Genomic DNA, 17,460 nt, shown 5'->3' on the forward strand with positions numbered 1-17,460 from the left:
ACATTACGTCATGTTTGTCCAGCTTACATCATTTTATTAGGAACACATGTTTCGCACAGAGACAAAGACCCACTGGCGTAGCACTATCCCCCCCTATCAAGCAGACGACCCGTCTGCTCTGACATGCCTAAACATGAAATAAACAACAGAAAACATAAAGAAAAATCCTTCCTCAGAAACAAACAAAATTCTTTCAAAACAAAAGAAAACATAATGGTAAATTAGTTCTCAGAAACAACATAAAAATCTTTCATCCAGCCCGGCTTTCTTCGCTCTCGCCGGGGTCGCTGCAGTGGTGTGGGCAGCGGTTCTGTTGCATCACCCTCTCCGTCCAAATGCTCGTCCTCATCTTGGTTAGCGTCTGCCACGTCCTCATCCTTGGCTCCAACAAGACTCCGCCTGACCGCTATGCCGTCAGCCAGCTGCAGGTTTTCAATGGGCTCCACTATGCCTTCCACTCCATGCATCTCTCTCGACAGTCGACACCGGATCCTAGGCTCTGTCCTGGGGGCAAGGTGCAGTCGCTCAGCCGTAACTATCTCTGCACAGCCAACCTCCGGAAGCAAGGACACGTCATCACCGTGCGTCCTCACCAGCTTCCGTCCAAGGTCGACACACGCCTTACTCTGCGTCAGGTAGTCAAGGCCCAGCAAGCATGGCTCGTCTGATCGGCGACATACACCGGCAGCCGCTGCACCGCGCTGCCCACGCCGATACGAGCCTCCACTGGCCCCTTGACCTGCACACAATGCCCCATGACACCACACAGTCTCTGTGGTGCGTCTGAAAGTCGCGTAGTGGCCAACATATCAGGCCGCACTAGGGTCTCTCAGCCCCAGTGTCCACTGTCAGGCGGCATGGCTTCCCATCTACTGAGCCCTCCACCTGCATGTGCTGTTTGTCGACGGCAGCTACTCAAGTCGGGGTCCAGGAACCGAGGACGGCTGGGTTTCGGCCCCCTTCTTCAGCCTGTCCGAATTTTCCGCCTGTACCACTTCCTTAGCCTTGGGACAGGCACTGCGTCTGTGCCCTTCTTCGCCACAGCTCCAACACAAGCCGTGGAATCTGTACTGGCTCACCCTCCTCGACACTGCCTTCATTTTCACTTTCCGGCCCCAGAGATCACGGCGGTTCTGGGCGGCCGGCTCTAGGCCACTGGTTCCCTTCAGGAAGGCCTCGAACTCCAAGGCCCTCGCCAGCGCCACCTGCAGGTCCTCCGGGTGTGCCTGCTTGACGTAGATTTGCAGCTGCTGGTCCTGCAAAGCGTCGACAAAGAAATCGCGGGCCAGTACCACGATCATCTCTTCTGCAGCCGTAGGGTACGACCTCCTTACCAGCGCCTCCACATCTTGCGCCAGCTGGGACAGCGTCTCGCTACGCTCACGAGTCCGCTTCTTCAAGCGGGCCCGATATACCTCGGCCTGGTGGTGATGGCCGAAACGGCGTTGCGAAGCCTCCGCCACGCCGGTGTAAGAGGCATGTTGGGATGGCGGCAGATGTCCCAACACTTCCACCGCGGGGCCCCGTAGTGCTGTTACCAGCTGCAGTGCCTTCTCTTCCTGATTCCAGGCCTGGACAGGTGGCAGCATTTCAAATTGGGCGACATATGCCTCCCAGGCCACCTTCCCGTCGTACTCAGCTGGCTTACGCCTCACAGAATGTCTGGAGGCCGAGGGGCTGCGGGGTGGAGAACGCGTGCCGTGAACTAACACGCCCGGAGGGGAGGGAGGGGGTGAGGGAGGCAACGAGGCGGGTTGACCGGGTCCGAGTTTGCCGCCACCTGTACCCAAGGGAGCGGTTCCGATGGGTCCCCAGCCTCCTGCAGCGGCCACCGGCTCCGACACGACGCTGCGAGGCCCGGGGGTTCCCTGCCACGGACCCCAGGCAGACCCCAGTAAATCTGACACTCTGGCATCTGTTGCCAGAACCTCGTCTGCCTTCTCCGCGTGCGACGTTGCTACCTCGTGACGCCGCCTTTCTGCTTTCACCTCCTCCCTCAGGCCCTGAACCTCGCCTTTCAGAGTCTGCCCCTCCTCCGGCAGTTCACTCTTCACGCTGCCGCACGCTTTGTCGGTGTACCGCTGCGTTTCCGTCTTCACAGATGCGAGATTATCCTGTAGCACCTCAACAAAATGGCAAAACTGTTCCTCTGCCTTCCTTGCCTGCATCTCAACAAGATGGCAGAACTGTTCCTCTGCCTTCCTTGCCTGCACCTCAACAAGATGGCAGAACAGTTCCTCTGCCTTCCTTGCCTGCATCTCGACGAGATGCTGCGCCTGCTCCCATGCCCTCTGTGCCTGCTCTTCTGCCCTTTGTGCCTGCTCATGAGCCCTTTGTTCCTGCTCACGAGCCCTTTGTTCCTCCTCATGAGCCCTTTGTGCCATTTCCTCCCTCATACCGGCCAGCATGGCAATGATCAGATCCATCTGGCTCGGCTTCACCTCACTCTTGCCTGCCTCCTCTCCCTCATGGCTGCCGCCATCTTTGGACGCCATGATAAATCGGGGTGTCTCTCTGTTCAATTATCACTGATCCCACTCCTGACACCAATGTTACGCCGGCCGCCTCGTCTATCTGCCACCAACACGAGGCAGGCTAGGCAGACGGCGTGATAACCACAGGGTCGTGAACACAGAACAGCTCCAAGAGGCACCGAACACCACAGCGTCCCAGAACACCACGAGGGGCCACACCACGTGGCAAGGCAGGGCACGAAATAAACACACAATAACCGTCTTTCCTTTATTTACACTAGTTATTTACCCGTACACTTTTCTATAGGCACCATACAGGGGGGAAAGCAGCACATCACACTGCACAATACAGCTTATAACAGGGCAACACAAAGTATATCAGGTCACAAGGGTCACACGCGAGGTCTTCCCAGGGGCAGCAGCTAACTGCGTCTGTCCTGGCCTCGTTCCTTCCGCGCCGCTTGTCCAGACATTACGTCATGTTTGTCCAGCTTACATCATTTTATTAGGAACACATGTTTCGCACAGAGACAAAGACCCACTGGCGTAGCAATATATATATATATAGATATATAGAGATATACACATTAACATAAATAAATACATATATATCCATATAAATATATAACAAATATATATATATATATAAATACATATATATGAATATATATATATATAACATATAAATGTATAAATATACACATATAGATATATAAATATAGATTTATATATAAATATATATATATATATAAATATATATATATATAAATGTATATATAAATATAAATGTATAAATATATGTATAAATATATAAATATATATATAAATGTATAAATATAAATATAAATATTAATATACATATACATATATATAATATATAAAGTTAATATATTTAAACTTACATATAATATATATATATATATTTATATATATAATATACATATAATATACATAAATATATTTATATATACAATATATATATATATATTTATATATATAATATACATATAATATACATAAATATATTTATATATACAATATATATAAATATATTTATATATACTATATATATAAATTTAATATATTTATATATATGGATATAAATAAATATACACTTAATATATTTATATATTTATATCAATATAAATAAAATATATATATGTATGAATATATAAATATAAATATATATATATAGATACATAAATATACATGAATATATAAATATATGAATATATATACATATATATGATTATATATATACATATATATGATAATATATATATATATATAAATATATATAAATATAAATAAATATATATGACATATAACCATATATGAAAATATATAAATATGTGTATGTATATGTATACATATATAGATAATATATAAATATATGTATATGTATATATATATACATATATGTATATATTTGGATATATATGAATATATATATATATATAAATATTTATATATATCCACATATATATCTATCTCTATATATATTATATATATATATATTATATATAAATTATATATATATATATATATATATATATATATATATATATATATATATATATATTTGATATATAATAAATATAAATATACAAATATATAAATATGAATACAAATATATAAATATAAACATTATATATATATATGAATATATATGTATATATTTATAAATGTATATAAATATAAATATAATACATATATATATATGTATGTATATAAATATACATAAATATAAATGCACATAAGTAAATATAAATGTAAATATATATATATATATATATATATATACAAACAAAAAATAAATATATATGTATATAAACATATAAATATGTTTATCAATATAAATGTAATATATATATATATATATATATATATATATATATATATATATATGTATATAAATATACATACATATAAATACATATATATAGATATATATCAATATATATATAGATATATAGAGATATACACATTAACATAAATAAATATATATATATATATATATATATATATATATATTATATATATATATATATATATATATATATGTATATATTATCCATATAAAAAAAAAAAAATATATATATATATAAATACATATATATGAATATATATATATATATATATATATATATATATATAATATATGAATGTATAAATATACACATATAGATATATAAATATAGATTTATATGTAAATATATAAATATATAAATGTATATATAAATATAAATGTATAAATATATGTATAAATATATAAATATATATATAAATGTATAAATATATACATATATATAATATATAAAGTTAATATATTTAAATTTATATATAATATATATATAAATATATTTATATATATAGTATATATATATTTATATATATTATATATAAATATATTTATATACATATAACATCTATATATATATATATATATATATATATATATATATATATATAAATTGAATATATTTATATATATATGGATATAAATAAATATATCCTTAATATATATTAATACATATATAAATAAAAATAAAAAATATATGTATGCATATATAAATATAAATATATATATATAAATACATATATATACATGAATATATAAATATATTAACCCATTGCAGACGGAGATAAATTTGCTTGCCCAGCCTCCAGGATAGGTTTTATTTTAGAGAGAGACCACTTGAAGCAATATAATTTGAAGCATCCAAATCTCTTTCAGTCATTCATTGTAAAACTAGAGCGGTTTTTGTGTTTTATTTTTTGTGTGTTTTATTGAGTTTAGAGACTCATATGTGCCGTATGACAAGCTCTATCAGTGCTGCAGTTGACTAAAATTGTAGTATGTTATCCATATTAGCTCATTATTTTCTTTATACTCAATGTGATAGAAGTATTGCTGTTTTATGGGAGGACAAAAGGCAACTTTATTTTTTCGTATTTTTGTACTGTCATGAACGAATACGAAACATATAACCACCTACAATAAAGATAACAAGAAGAGGTAGGGAAGAGGAATGAAACCTGTGCTTGTGACTGTGAGTGCCACAGTGAAAGACATCAATATTGGCACAGGAGCACATTTTAGACACTGGGTATGGATTGAGTCACCTTCCTCTTCTCGTTCTGCCTGCACATCCTTCATCGGCGGTACTTTAGAGCAAGGGTTCATCAACTTAGTGTGTGCCATCGCTCTATAGAGACAGTGCATGCTAGAGACCGTGGATGGGTGCCATTCAAGGCTCTCTCACCTGCTGGTGCTAGGAAAAAGTGGTGCCATCTAGGTTTTGGACGTTAAGCTTGCACGATATTACGGTAATTATAGTAATTAGGACTGCAGTAGCCATCATCACTCATTCCTTTTTCATAGCAAAATAAAATAGCACAGTGATCCAAAATCCCCGAACGTCGTGTACGTCATGACGCCCGTCGTCAGGCCAAAGCTCCTACGTCATGTATGTCATGACACCCGTACGCAATGGGTTAATATATATATATACATATATGATAATATATATATATATATACATATATATGATAATATATATATATACATATATATGATAATATATATATATATACATATATATATACATATATGATAATATATATATACATATATATGATAATATATATATACATATATATGATAATATATATATACATATATGGTAATATATACATATACATATATATGATAATATATACATATACATATATATGATAATATATACATATACATATATATGATAATATATACATATACATATATATGATAATATATACATATACATATATATGATAATATATATATATATGATAATATATATATATATACATATATGATAATATATATATATATACATATATGATAATATATATATATATATACATATATATGATAATATATATATATATACATATATGATAATATATATATATATATACATATATATGATAATATATATATATACATATATATGATAATATATATATATATACATATATATGATAATATATATATACATATATGATAATATATATATACATATATATGATAATATATATATACATATATATGATAATATATATATACATATATGGTAATATATACATATACATATATATGATGATATATATATATATATACATATATATGATAATATATATATATATATATGATAATATATATATATACATATATATGATAATATATATATATATATAAATAAATATATATAAATATAAATAAATATATATAACATATAAAGATATATGAAAATATATAAATATGTGTATGTATATGTATACATATAAAAATAATATAGAAATATATGTATATGTATATATATACATATATGTATATATTTGGATATATATAGATATAGATATATATATATATATCCACGCATATATATATATATTTGATATATAATTTATATATATAAATATAAATATATATATATATAAACATTATATATACTGATATATATGTATATATATATAATAAATATACATATTTATATCTACATTGTGTACGTGTATGTATATATATATATATATATATATATATATATATGTTTGCGTATATATGTATATATATATATATATGTTTGTGTATATATGTATATATATGTACATATAAATGTATGTATGTATATATATATACATATAAATGTATGTATGTATATATATATATACATATATGTTAGCGCCGACGTTAAAGGAGACGTAAAGAGGGATCGATTAAAGAAAGGCGGGAAAGGAAAACGAAAGGACAGGAATACCTCCTGAACTTCTGACAGCCACATTTAAATCTTGAGTCAGAGAAAAAGAGCAGTTCTTCGTTGGTAAAAATAATTGCTGATACTATCTTACTAAATATAGGAAGTACTGATCCATGCGACGCGTAGTTTTTCCCGCCATATGCCAAATCATAGAATCAGTATTTACGACAAAAATACCCTCCTAGTATACTAACAACAATCAACTCTGTCTGAAGTGTAGGACTTTAATATGGATTTTTGTTTCTCCTGAAAAGGAGACTTCAAAAGTTAAGACAATTCTAGTGGATTGTCATTCAACCACTCAGCCTGTGTGAACCTCCTCTGGACATGGTTTCCCATGCCAGAACGGTCATCAATGTTCTTACGAATGAACGTAAGAACCGCTTCCCGCTCAGAGGATCACACTGAATATCCTCATCGTGGTTGAATTTTATCCGAGTTTCTTGACGAGGGACTCGGCAATCACACTATAGAATTGATCCTATGAAGTATGATCATACCTTTCCACACGAAAGCCGTCTGTCCAACCGAGAGTTACTGATGACTTCAGGTGAAATTTTAAACATTTTTTGTTAGCTTATGTTTGGGTGATTTTCCCGCACCGTGAACAGTCCTACAATTGTTTGATATGAATAATTCACAATCATTTCAAAATATCTTAGGCCAAAAATAAATTAGCTAACAAGTCGCAATAATTTCAATATCAATCAAATATTCAATTCATAATTGCGGCGCAAGAATATTTCTCGATATCTATACATGTAAAAGAAAATAAATAATCATATGAACAATATTTTTTATATCGTTTTACAGGCAGAATGTAAATGTATGCTGCCGCAGTTCAAGCACAGTATTTCACTAGTGACTCATATTATTGAAGAAAAAAAAAATCAACGCATTAAACAAGGGTTCCCATAGTAAGTAGAAACCAAAATCTAATTACATTTTTAAACATCAAATTTGGCAAATAAGAAATAAAAATATATATATATATATGATCGACTATGCACAAAAAACCGTTCGTACTTCCTTTATCAGTGTTCATCTACAACAATGATATTATCAAAGATTAATATACATAATAACTAGAGAATAGTTCAATTTTCTTCAGAGTACTAGACAAAAAACACGATTTCTTAATAATAGACACACAATTGAAGTCCTCAGTATTTCTTGGATGCTTTGTCGGGTGGCGTATTTTCTTTAGCTTTGCGCAGTGGCAGTATCGTAACCAATGAGGTTTAACCGAGGTGCGATTATTGCTAGTTGAAAACTTTTCCCAATACCCCGCCTGGGCGTCGTGAAATACCGACGGCTACGGCAATTTTTAAGAGCCCACACCAGGGCTGCAAAAGATTCACATATTACCAAAAAAAGATAATGCAAGTGTTGTTCATATATGTTTAGCATATATGCTACCGATATATTTGGTTCAGATATATTCTCAATACTATTGATAGAGATATATAATTATATTTGTCATTCCTGTATAAAAAGATTTGAAAATTACTGAATATGGTTGAAATTAGAAATGAGTACCACAATCCCTCTACACATGGCAACGTAAACTCCAAGCGTTACTGTAAAATTTACAGCACTAACAATGAAAAAAGTGCAATAATTTGCTTAAAAAGTGAGCCTGACAACAAATGTTAAAGCCCAGACAAGGAAATGTCTTGGAACTAAACTTTCAAAGTGTATCTGAAAAGTAGAAAAAAAAAAACTCAGGACACCCTTCCCTTCACAACCATTGACTTGGTGCTTGTCGGCCCCATGTTATTCAACTACCACCCTCCCAGAATATGCTGCATCCGCTAATGATGTTGATAAAAGTGGTATTTAAGAGATAAAACTTGATAAGTTCCCCCTTGTATTTTCGTTTTCTATTACTCTTTTCATTTGACGTATGGTTTTGTCATATTTTCACTATTTTTTCGTTATCCTTTGCTTCCGGTCAACATAGTAAAAATAAAAGAATAAATCCAATTTCCCGCTAATCATTTCTTATGAACGAAATATTTTCAGTAGACGCATAGTAGAATATGCATTTAAACTAATTGAGGTAATTTAGTTCATATGTAAAAGCATTCTAAACTTGTGTAAATTTAGTTATCGAAATGTGGGTATAGGCTTTTGAAATGCAGAAATATATTCCAAAGAAAAATGGATAATCATATATTGTTTAGAACGAAACAGAAACTGAACATTCATCTCATAAAAATTTAAATGACCCAATCAAATTGGAAAACTGACTATGTCTACATCTGATGTTAATTCTCCATTGAATACAACCATTTTTCTTTTTATAGTTGTAATCCATGCGAACTTCTTGAAAATAATGTTTATTTTGATATTTACTTACTACATTTATGTACACCACGCTGCATGTCCTCAGTCTATCTCTGTTGGTGTCAGAGATGCCTGCTCTAACCAACTCTGGTTTCCCTTCAAAACGCATAAATCTTTCGCCTTTTACTAAAGATTTCCGTGGAGGGGAACAACTTAATGAGTCTTACTCAATTTTTTCTATAGCCCACTTCGGTGGGTTCATAACACACGAAGTTATTACGAAATATACATTCAATTGTAATACTCACACATAGATTGTGATACTCAGTAGCAAGATTCCAATTAGGGATTTTCGGGCAAGGCGAGCCAATTGTGGAACGCCAGATATTTCTTTGTCCAGATGGTGTTTTTTATTACTCACGGACGAGAGTATATAATCTATATAATCCACTCATATTTATGATTAAAGTGCCCTGTCAGATGCTGACGCTGGCTACCATCTCACGCCATTGACTTCTATTGCCATTCTCATGTCATTCGCCTTTAAGTTCAGTTTCTGCCATTCACATACTTCAGTCTCTACCTCCCCTTTGCTCGTTTCCCTTCCATAATCCCAGTTGTTACCGTTTTTTTTTCTTTCTCTGCTTTCCTCACATGACCAAAGAATCCAAATCTTCGAAACAATAACATCAACATTTTGATTGATTCTGTGGGGTTTTCTTGCCACATTCGTGCAGTAAATACAGATGTTCTTTGGGGTGGCCATTGAAACACGTGGTGTTGTTGAGCGTCTGCTAATTTATTCAGAAAATCATATTGATATAAAATGATTTACACTTCTGTTTCAATGCAGTTCAAATATATAGTCTTCATAATGGAAATATATACACCTGATAAACGGTGTAACATAAATTAAACATGTCTTTCTTGTAGTAAATAAGCGTAAAATAAAAAACATCAAATATTGGTGGAACATGGGAGACATTACGTTTGGGGGGACTTAACTAAACTTTTTCATTTCTAAATTCAACATTCTCCCGGCCATAGGGGGCGATTTGCCGCCTATACAATAAATCAATGTTTTAACACATACCTTAAGCTACTTCATGAGGTATATGCTACTTACAAATAATTAAAAAATAAATCACTTCTATCACAAATAATAAAAAATCCTTTGGCACTTAAAGGACTACATTTGTTGCTTCATTAACAAAACAGTAGTTTCTTATCTTAAACATAACTAAAGGACACTTTGGTGCAATATAGTTTATAATTCTGTATTGACTTATAAATCTAACTTAATTGGAGCTTTAATAATTCTACCCGTCCTAGACTTTCTAGGTACTTCATCACTTACATTATTCAAGGGTACATTAATACTTCCATCACTTAAATCTACATCACAATGAATGTTATCACTTGAAACATCATCAAATTTTGCCACTTCATCAGGAGCAGACATATTCTCATGTTTACTTATCTCTAAATCATGTACTCTTTGTATGGGTCTAATCACTTCACCTTTCTAAGTTTTAACCTTTATACTTCTTATAATTCCATCTTTACCCGGAAATATATCAACAATTACTCCAATAGGCCACTTTAGTCTAGGAATATTATCTTCTTTGATTAATACAAGATCTCCTTTAGACAACTTGCAATTTTGAGTAAAACCCTTTACAACATTAGGCAAATTAGTTATGTAATTGTTGCACCACACCTTCCAAAAATGTTCTAACTTTACATTTTGCACTATTGCCCTCTCATTCAAGTCTTTGGCATTTACATTGCATGGCACAATTTCTACTGAGGGTTTGCTGTGAGGGTTACATCCAAGAATGAAATGGGAGGGAGTGAGGTAGTGGAGAGGGTCTGGGTCTTCACTTACATATGTCAAGGGTCGAGAGTTAATACATCCCTCTATCTCAACAAGTACAGTCTCTAGTTCACGGACACTTATATAATTAAGACCTAGAGTTTTACGTAGGGAAAGTTTAATAGATCTAATGAAACGTTCCCACCAACCACCCCACCAAGGGGATCGAGGGACTATGAATTTCCATTTGGGGGCTAGATGTCCATACATGGCCACTACTTCACTTTTAGCTGCCACAAAGATCTTAGCATTATCAGAAAATATAACATTAGGCAAACCCCTTCTTGCTACAAATTTTCTTATGGCTAACATACAATCATACAAAGAGAGAGATTCTGTAAGTTCAAGATGAATGGCCCTTACTACACCACAGGTAAACAATAAAACATAAAACTTCTTGTCAGGGAAATCAGCACAAAAGAGGGGGCCTGCATAATCTAAACCCGTAACACTGAAGGGCCTAGCTGTAGTTATTCTTTCTTTGGGCAGTGGCGCTACAGGTTGACTACAGGGTCTAGAATCAAGCCAACGACAAATCAAACATTCCTTTACTATGGTCTTTGCTAATTTCCTTACACTAATAATCCAAAATTGAGTTCGTATGGATGATATCACACTATCCACACTAGCATGCTTTAAGTATTTGTGCTGAAATTTGATTAAGAGCTTAGCATATTTACCTTTGGGAATTATGAAAGGGTGTTTTGTGTCATAGTCTAACTCTGAGAACTCGAGACGACCTTTGATTCTAAGCAATCCTTTGTCATCAATGAATGGGTCTAACTTTCTTAATTTTGAGCTGAGAGGAAGAGTCTTGTTACTTGAGAGAAGCCTAATTTCATTTGCAAATGCTTCCTGCTGTATATTGTATATTAATTTCAAACTAGCTAATTCTATTTCTTCAGCAGTGAGGGGACCTTGTACCTTCCTCCCTTTACAATTATCTATGAATCTTAACACATATGCTATTACCCTTAAGGCCTTTTCTAAATCACTAAACTTCTCTAAATCTATCAAGGGAGAGTGTGTCACTTGAACACTAAGGCATATAGGTACACTTGTAGTACAGGGCACTTCTAAATCTAAGCCTTGTTTAACATCTTCCTTATCATGACAAAGGACACTGGCTAACATAGGGGGTCCATACAACCACTGACTATTATGAACAAGTTTGTCTGCCAACACGCCACGAGTTATTATATCAGCAGGGTTTTCTTCACTAGGACAATGCTGCCAGCACTCTGGTGACGTGAACTCTTTAATTTCCTTTACTCTATTTGCAACAAATATATCTTTCTTGCTTAAGTCACCTTTGATCCATGACAAGGCAATTGTGGAGTCACTCCAACACATAACTTTAGTTCTACTGTCTAAATGTAGGGAATTCTTTACAAAATTTACTAATCTGCTACACAAGAGAGCACCCATTAACTCTAAACGTGGTAATGTTAATGCCTTTATTGGTGCAACACGTGACTTAGACATAACTAATGAGACCTTAAATGAGCTATTGTCCACAGGTACACGGAGATACACACATGCACCATATCCCTTTTCAGAGGCATCACCAAACCCGTGCAACTCAATATTATCCTTAAGATCTCCCCAAAGCATACCTGGAAAATAACTTCTATCCACATGAAATGCATTGAGACTTTGACTACTATGAATCCACTTTTGAAACTTTACTTTTAACTCTAAGGGCAATTCTTCATCCCAATCTAACTTTAATTTCCACACCTCTTGGAATAGAATCTTACCATACATGATGAATGGACTTATAAGACCCAAAGGGTCAAACATCTTTGCTATTATACTTAGAATACTTCGTTTGGTGTGGGAGACTTCTACACTGTCGTCAGGTTTTCTACAATCAAAGGAGAAGGTATCTTGTACATTACACCACCTCAACCCTAACACACTACTTGACTTATCACCATCATGTATAAGATACACACCATCTTTTGACTTAGAAGTAATTGACATACAGTTTGAAACTAGCTTTGTAAGATCCATGCTACAATCTGCCAGTATACTACGTGCGTCACAGAATTTATCATGTGCATCCTTAACTGAATCTGCCCCACTCAACCAATTATCTGTGTACATATCAGTCTTTAGTTCTTGGACTACTTTACTTTGAGGGTACTTAGCAAGATGGGTTTTAAGTGTGGCATTCAAAAGAAAGGGACTAGATGTATTGCCAAAGGGAACACGGTTGTACCTCATGTGTCTTATGGTGCCATCCTCTTTAAGTAGCAAAAATCTGTGCACATCCTTGTCTTCCTTGCGTACATTTATTTGCAGAAATGCCTTCTTTATATCTGCAGTTATAGCAATGGGCCAACGACGAAAGCGTACTAAAACTTCAACTAAATCTGGGTTAAGTGAAGGGCCAGAATGAAGACAGTCATTTAAAGAAACACCATTAAAGCAGGAGGCTGAGGCATCAAAGACAGGTCTTATCTTAGTGCTACTACTATTTAACTTTATCACAGGACGGTGAGGCATGTAATACAGGATTTACATTTGAAATTTCATTACTAGGTACTTCTTCTATTATGTTTTCATCCTCATAACTAGCCAACACCTTGAGATAATCTTTCTTTAATTCTTTATTTTTATCAAGCATTACTTGTAACCTGTTAAGTCTCCTCCTCGCAATACTTTCATTATTTATGAGTTTTTCCTTGACTGAATCATTCTTCCATGGCAGTGCAACCTCGTATCTATCAGCTTTAAACTGTACAGTATTCTTAAATTCCTGCATTACTTTTGAGTCACCATTATCTTGCACTACCTCCTTTGGCTTAATTCCAACAGTTTCTAAATCCCAAAACTTACACAAGTCAGAATCAGACAGGGGGGAAATACACAAAAGTTGTGTTTCAGAATACCTGGAAGTGGTGTGAGCAGAATCAGGTAACCTTCCAGACAACACATACCCAAAGATGGACCTCATAGCCACAACACACTCCTTTTGGATGGCATCTGCTGCTGAAATTAATGTCCAGTAGTAATCAAGACCAATTAACACATCTATCACCATGGGGGAGGCACGGTTGTAATCATCTGCTAATTCAACATGGGAAAAAGAATTTAACACATGGTTAGGCACAACAGGTCTCACAAGAGGCTGACAAATCTTAGTAATCTCAGCTGTAATGACAGGAACAACATTGTTATCTTTATCTAACATACTTAATTTGAAAACATTTCTAAGTTCTTCTTTTCCAGCACTGTGACCCCCAAAACTAGAATAGGGTATTGGGTTACTGGTTAACCATTGTGGTTTGCATTTCTTAACAAAACTACTACTTATATAACTTCTATCAGCCCCATTATCAAACAACACTTTAGCTGTAACAACCCTACCATCAGTACCACATACTTTTACCTTGGCTGTCTGTAAGACTGTACAACTACCACCTTGACTAGACATGAGTGTTACGTTGTCCGACTTCTGACCCTTGTTGACTTCTTCTTGTCTTGGGCTAAAGTCCAACTTGACGCCACACATGAGGGTATTGTGGTTTCCTTCGCAGCTTGCACACTTTATCTGAGCCTTGCAGAATCTTGAAGAGTGTCCACTGTTAAGGCACTTAAAGCAGACACCTAGACTTCTAATCTTCTCACCTCGTTCCTGCCCACTTAACTTCTGCACATTGAAGCAGTTTTCAGACTTGTGTTTCTTCTTACAAAAACAGCAGACAGGAAGTTCTTGCTTAGACGAGGTATGAAGGGCTGCAGCAGAAAACTTCTTCTCCTTGGGGGCACTACTTTCGGTCTTTCCCCCAGCAACATTCTTCTTTCCTCTGAAGGCTTCGGATCGCTCTAATCTTGAGATCTCCTTATACAGGAAGTCAAGGAGAAAGTCTAGATCACTCTCATGTCCATCCCCATCTCTAGCCCACTCTAGCCGCAGGTCGTGAGGTAAACGGGAAAGGATAATTGGAGTGAGGAACACTTCACATTGCTTCCCAGTGACGCCTAATGCTTCTAAACTGCGGACGTGTGTAAGAATTTCATCACGAAGCTTCCACAGCTGCGTCACTGACTTTTCACTACTTGTACTTATGCTAAGTTTACCATTCAGAAGAGCTTGGACATGGGTAAAGATGATTCTTTCTTTCCTGCCGTATCTCTCCTTCAGTAGATCACATGCCACTTGATAATTAGCACTTGTGTGGGCCAATCCTTTAACCACATTCTTGGCATCTCCTTCCAGCAGTGACAATAAGTATGCATACTTGCTAATTACTGGAATGTCAGTTGCATCAATGTGGGAAATGAACTGGTCCCAGAATGACTGCCACTGAATAACATCACCCGAAAACTTGGGTAACTTGACGTTCACAGCTGCTTGACTATCTTGGGACACTATATCTTGCGCGTCGGCCGCTACTAATTCTTTAACTTTGGCTTCAGCTAGTATCCTAAACTTGGCACACTGTGTTCGAAATTCATGGGCATCATCCAATACTTGATCGAGTGCACTATCTTCTACGACACTCTCATATTCTTCTTGTACTTCGTCAAACTTCTCTAGTCTCTTATCATATTGCTTGATGGCGTGTTCTAATTCTATTAATGTGACATCAGGTTTAGCAAGGATATCACCTATGGCCTCAGACGCTCTTGTCAGCCAGCCCTTGCACGCACATCTTGCCTTTTTTATCTTCTTCATCTTATATCCACTGCACTGAAACTAGTTTCTTATGTTCTTTACCTTGTTGGGATCTTGTTCCCGGGTCTGGGCACCAAAAATGTGGGGTTTTCTTGCCACATTCGTGCAGTAAATACAGATGTTCTTTGGGGTGGCCATTGAAACACGTGGTGTTGTTGAGCGTCTGCTAATTTATTCAGAAAATCATATTGATATAAAATGATTTACACTTCTGTTTCAATGCAGTTAAAATATATAGTCTTCATTATGGAAATATATACACCTGATAAACGGTGTAACATAAATTAAACATGTCTTTCTTGTAGTAAATAAGCGTAAAATAAAAAACATCAAATATTGGTGGAACATGGGAGACATTACGTATGTAAAAGAAAACGGACCCGCCGTTTGGGGGGACTTAACTAAACTTTTTCATTTCTAAATTCAACAGATTCTATTCTACTCAAAACCTTATTGCCCTTTGCCCAGTTGGTCGGCAACATCCTTCTATAAGTACACATCCTTGTGCCCTCTAGACTCATCTTCGTGCTACTAATGGCCCTCGTTCCACTTGCCCATAAGATCACAGACTAAACATAGAGCATTCTCAACCTGGTAACTATATTTACAACTTTATTTTTCAGGACATACTTCATTCTCTCTCTTAAAAAAAACTTTCGCCTGTGCAATTATATTTCGCGATCTTATGTCATCCACCTTCGCAAATAAAATAAATGGTCTACCTTCTCAAATCTCCCACCGTGAATTGTTGATCTCGGTGATGGGCTTTTCTTAGATAACCTAGTGCCTTGTTATTTTTATTTACTATATCCATTTATATTTACTATATTTAACATGCGTTGAAGCTTCTCTGAGTCTCCAATAAGAGCTGTATCATTGGTGTATCTGATATTTAGATTTGCCCTGTTGAATTGAATGCCTCCAGATCTTTAAATTCCTCATGATGGTCTGGCAACATCTCACAGTCTTATGCCACTCTCCTTTTTATTTCGACTCTGTTATCTATCGTTTAATCAATTCTGACAGCAACATTTTGATCCCAATATATATTTTCAATCAATTCCAATTACTTTTCATCTATGTCTAACTTCTCTACCGCCCCCATAAACCTTTCATGTACTTCATCATATGTTTTCGCGAAATCAATAAAGCGTATGTACAAATCTGTATTTGCATCGGTCTTTCCATTATCATTATCATCCTTAACAAGTAGATAACATTTCTTGCCCTCCCCCCTCCCCCCATGCTCCACGTACCCATAATGCACTTCAGTAACTTATTGTCCTACCCATAATCTTTTCATATACTTCATCATATGTTTTCGACCGTAAC

At 35.4% G+C, this 17,460-nt stretch overlaps 3 protein-coding genes and 3 non-coding genes across 6 annotated transcripts in view; 2 read left to right on the top strand and 4 right to left on the bottom strand.

The window, feature by feature from the left end:
• The window catches only part of LOC122263952 (rab-like protein 2A), a 107,339-nt gene that overhangs the window by 39,741 nt on the left and 50,138 nt on the right, over positions 1 to 17,460 (bottom strand). The window lies entirely within an intron of this gene.
• LOC147469266 (uncharacterized) lies at positions 7,466 to 13,670 on the bottom strand. Its single transcript, XM_086549933.1, has 4 exons — positions 11,286 to 13,670; positions 10,923 to 11,090; positions 7,642 to 7,743; positions 7,466 to 7,522 (listed from the first exon to the last, which is right to left on the bottom strand). Exons 1-4 carry the CDS (start codon positions 13,668 to 13,670, stop codon positions 7,466 to 7,468), a joined length of 2,712 nt encoding a protein of 903 aa, XP_086406059.1.
• LOC122263974 (small nucleolar RNA U3) lies at positions 7,573 to 7,774 on the bottom strand. The gene has a single exon (XR_006224153.2). It is a non-coding gene; the product is annotated as a small nucleolar RNA U3 (small nucleolar RNA).
• Positions 8,482 to 8,622, top strand: LOC122263979 (U4 spliceosomal RNA). The gene has a single exon (XR_006224158.2). It is a non-coding gene; the product is annotated as a U4 spliceosomal RNA (small nuclear RNA).
• On the top strand, positions 9,708 to 9,825 carry LOC122263989 (U5 spliceosomal RNA). Its single transcript, XR_006224167.1, has one exon. It is a non-coding gene; the product is annotated as a U5 spliceosomal RNA (small nuclear RNA).
• Positions 12,829 to 16,560, bottom strand: LOC147469267 (uncharacterized). The gene has a single exon (XM_086549334.1). The coding sequence runs from the start codon at positions 16,126 to 16,128 to the stop codon at positions 13,921 to 13,923; it is 2,208 nt and encodes a 735-aa protein (XP_086405460.1). The 5' UTR covers positions 16,129 to 16,560; the 3' UTR covers positions 12,829 to 13,920.

Source organism: Penaeus japonicus, unplaced genomic scaffold (assembly GCF_977035675.1).
Source record: "Penaeus japonicus unplaced genomic scaffold, GWHDUDI00000001_assembly GWHDUDI00000022, whole genome shotgun sequence".
Classification (NCBI taxonomy): Eukaryota; Metazoa; Arthropoda; class Malacostraca; order Decapoda; family Penaeidae; genus Penaeus; species Penaeus japonicus.

Bases quoted from the DNA above. Each gene is read 5' to 3' on its own strand.
- LOC147469266 (XM_086549933.1), bottom strand. From the start codon at position 13,670: ATGAGGTACAACCGTGTTCCCTTTGGCAATACATCTAGTCCCTTTCTT. The intron at 11,091-11,285 runs GTGTGGTGCAAC...GTTAAAACTTAG, and splicing joins AGTTAGAACATTTTTGGAAG to AAAGGTGAAGTGATTAGACC. The intron at 7,744-10,922 runs GTAAGTGATGAA...TCAATTCTATAG, and splicing joins TTAATGTACCCTTGAATAAT to TGTGATTGCCGAGTCCCTCG.
- LOC147469267 (XM_086549334.1), bottom strand. From the start codon at position 16,128: ATGAAGAAGATAAAAAAGGCAAGATGTGCGTGCAAGGGCTGGCTGACA.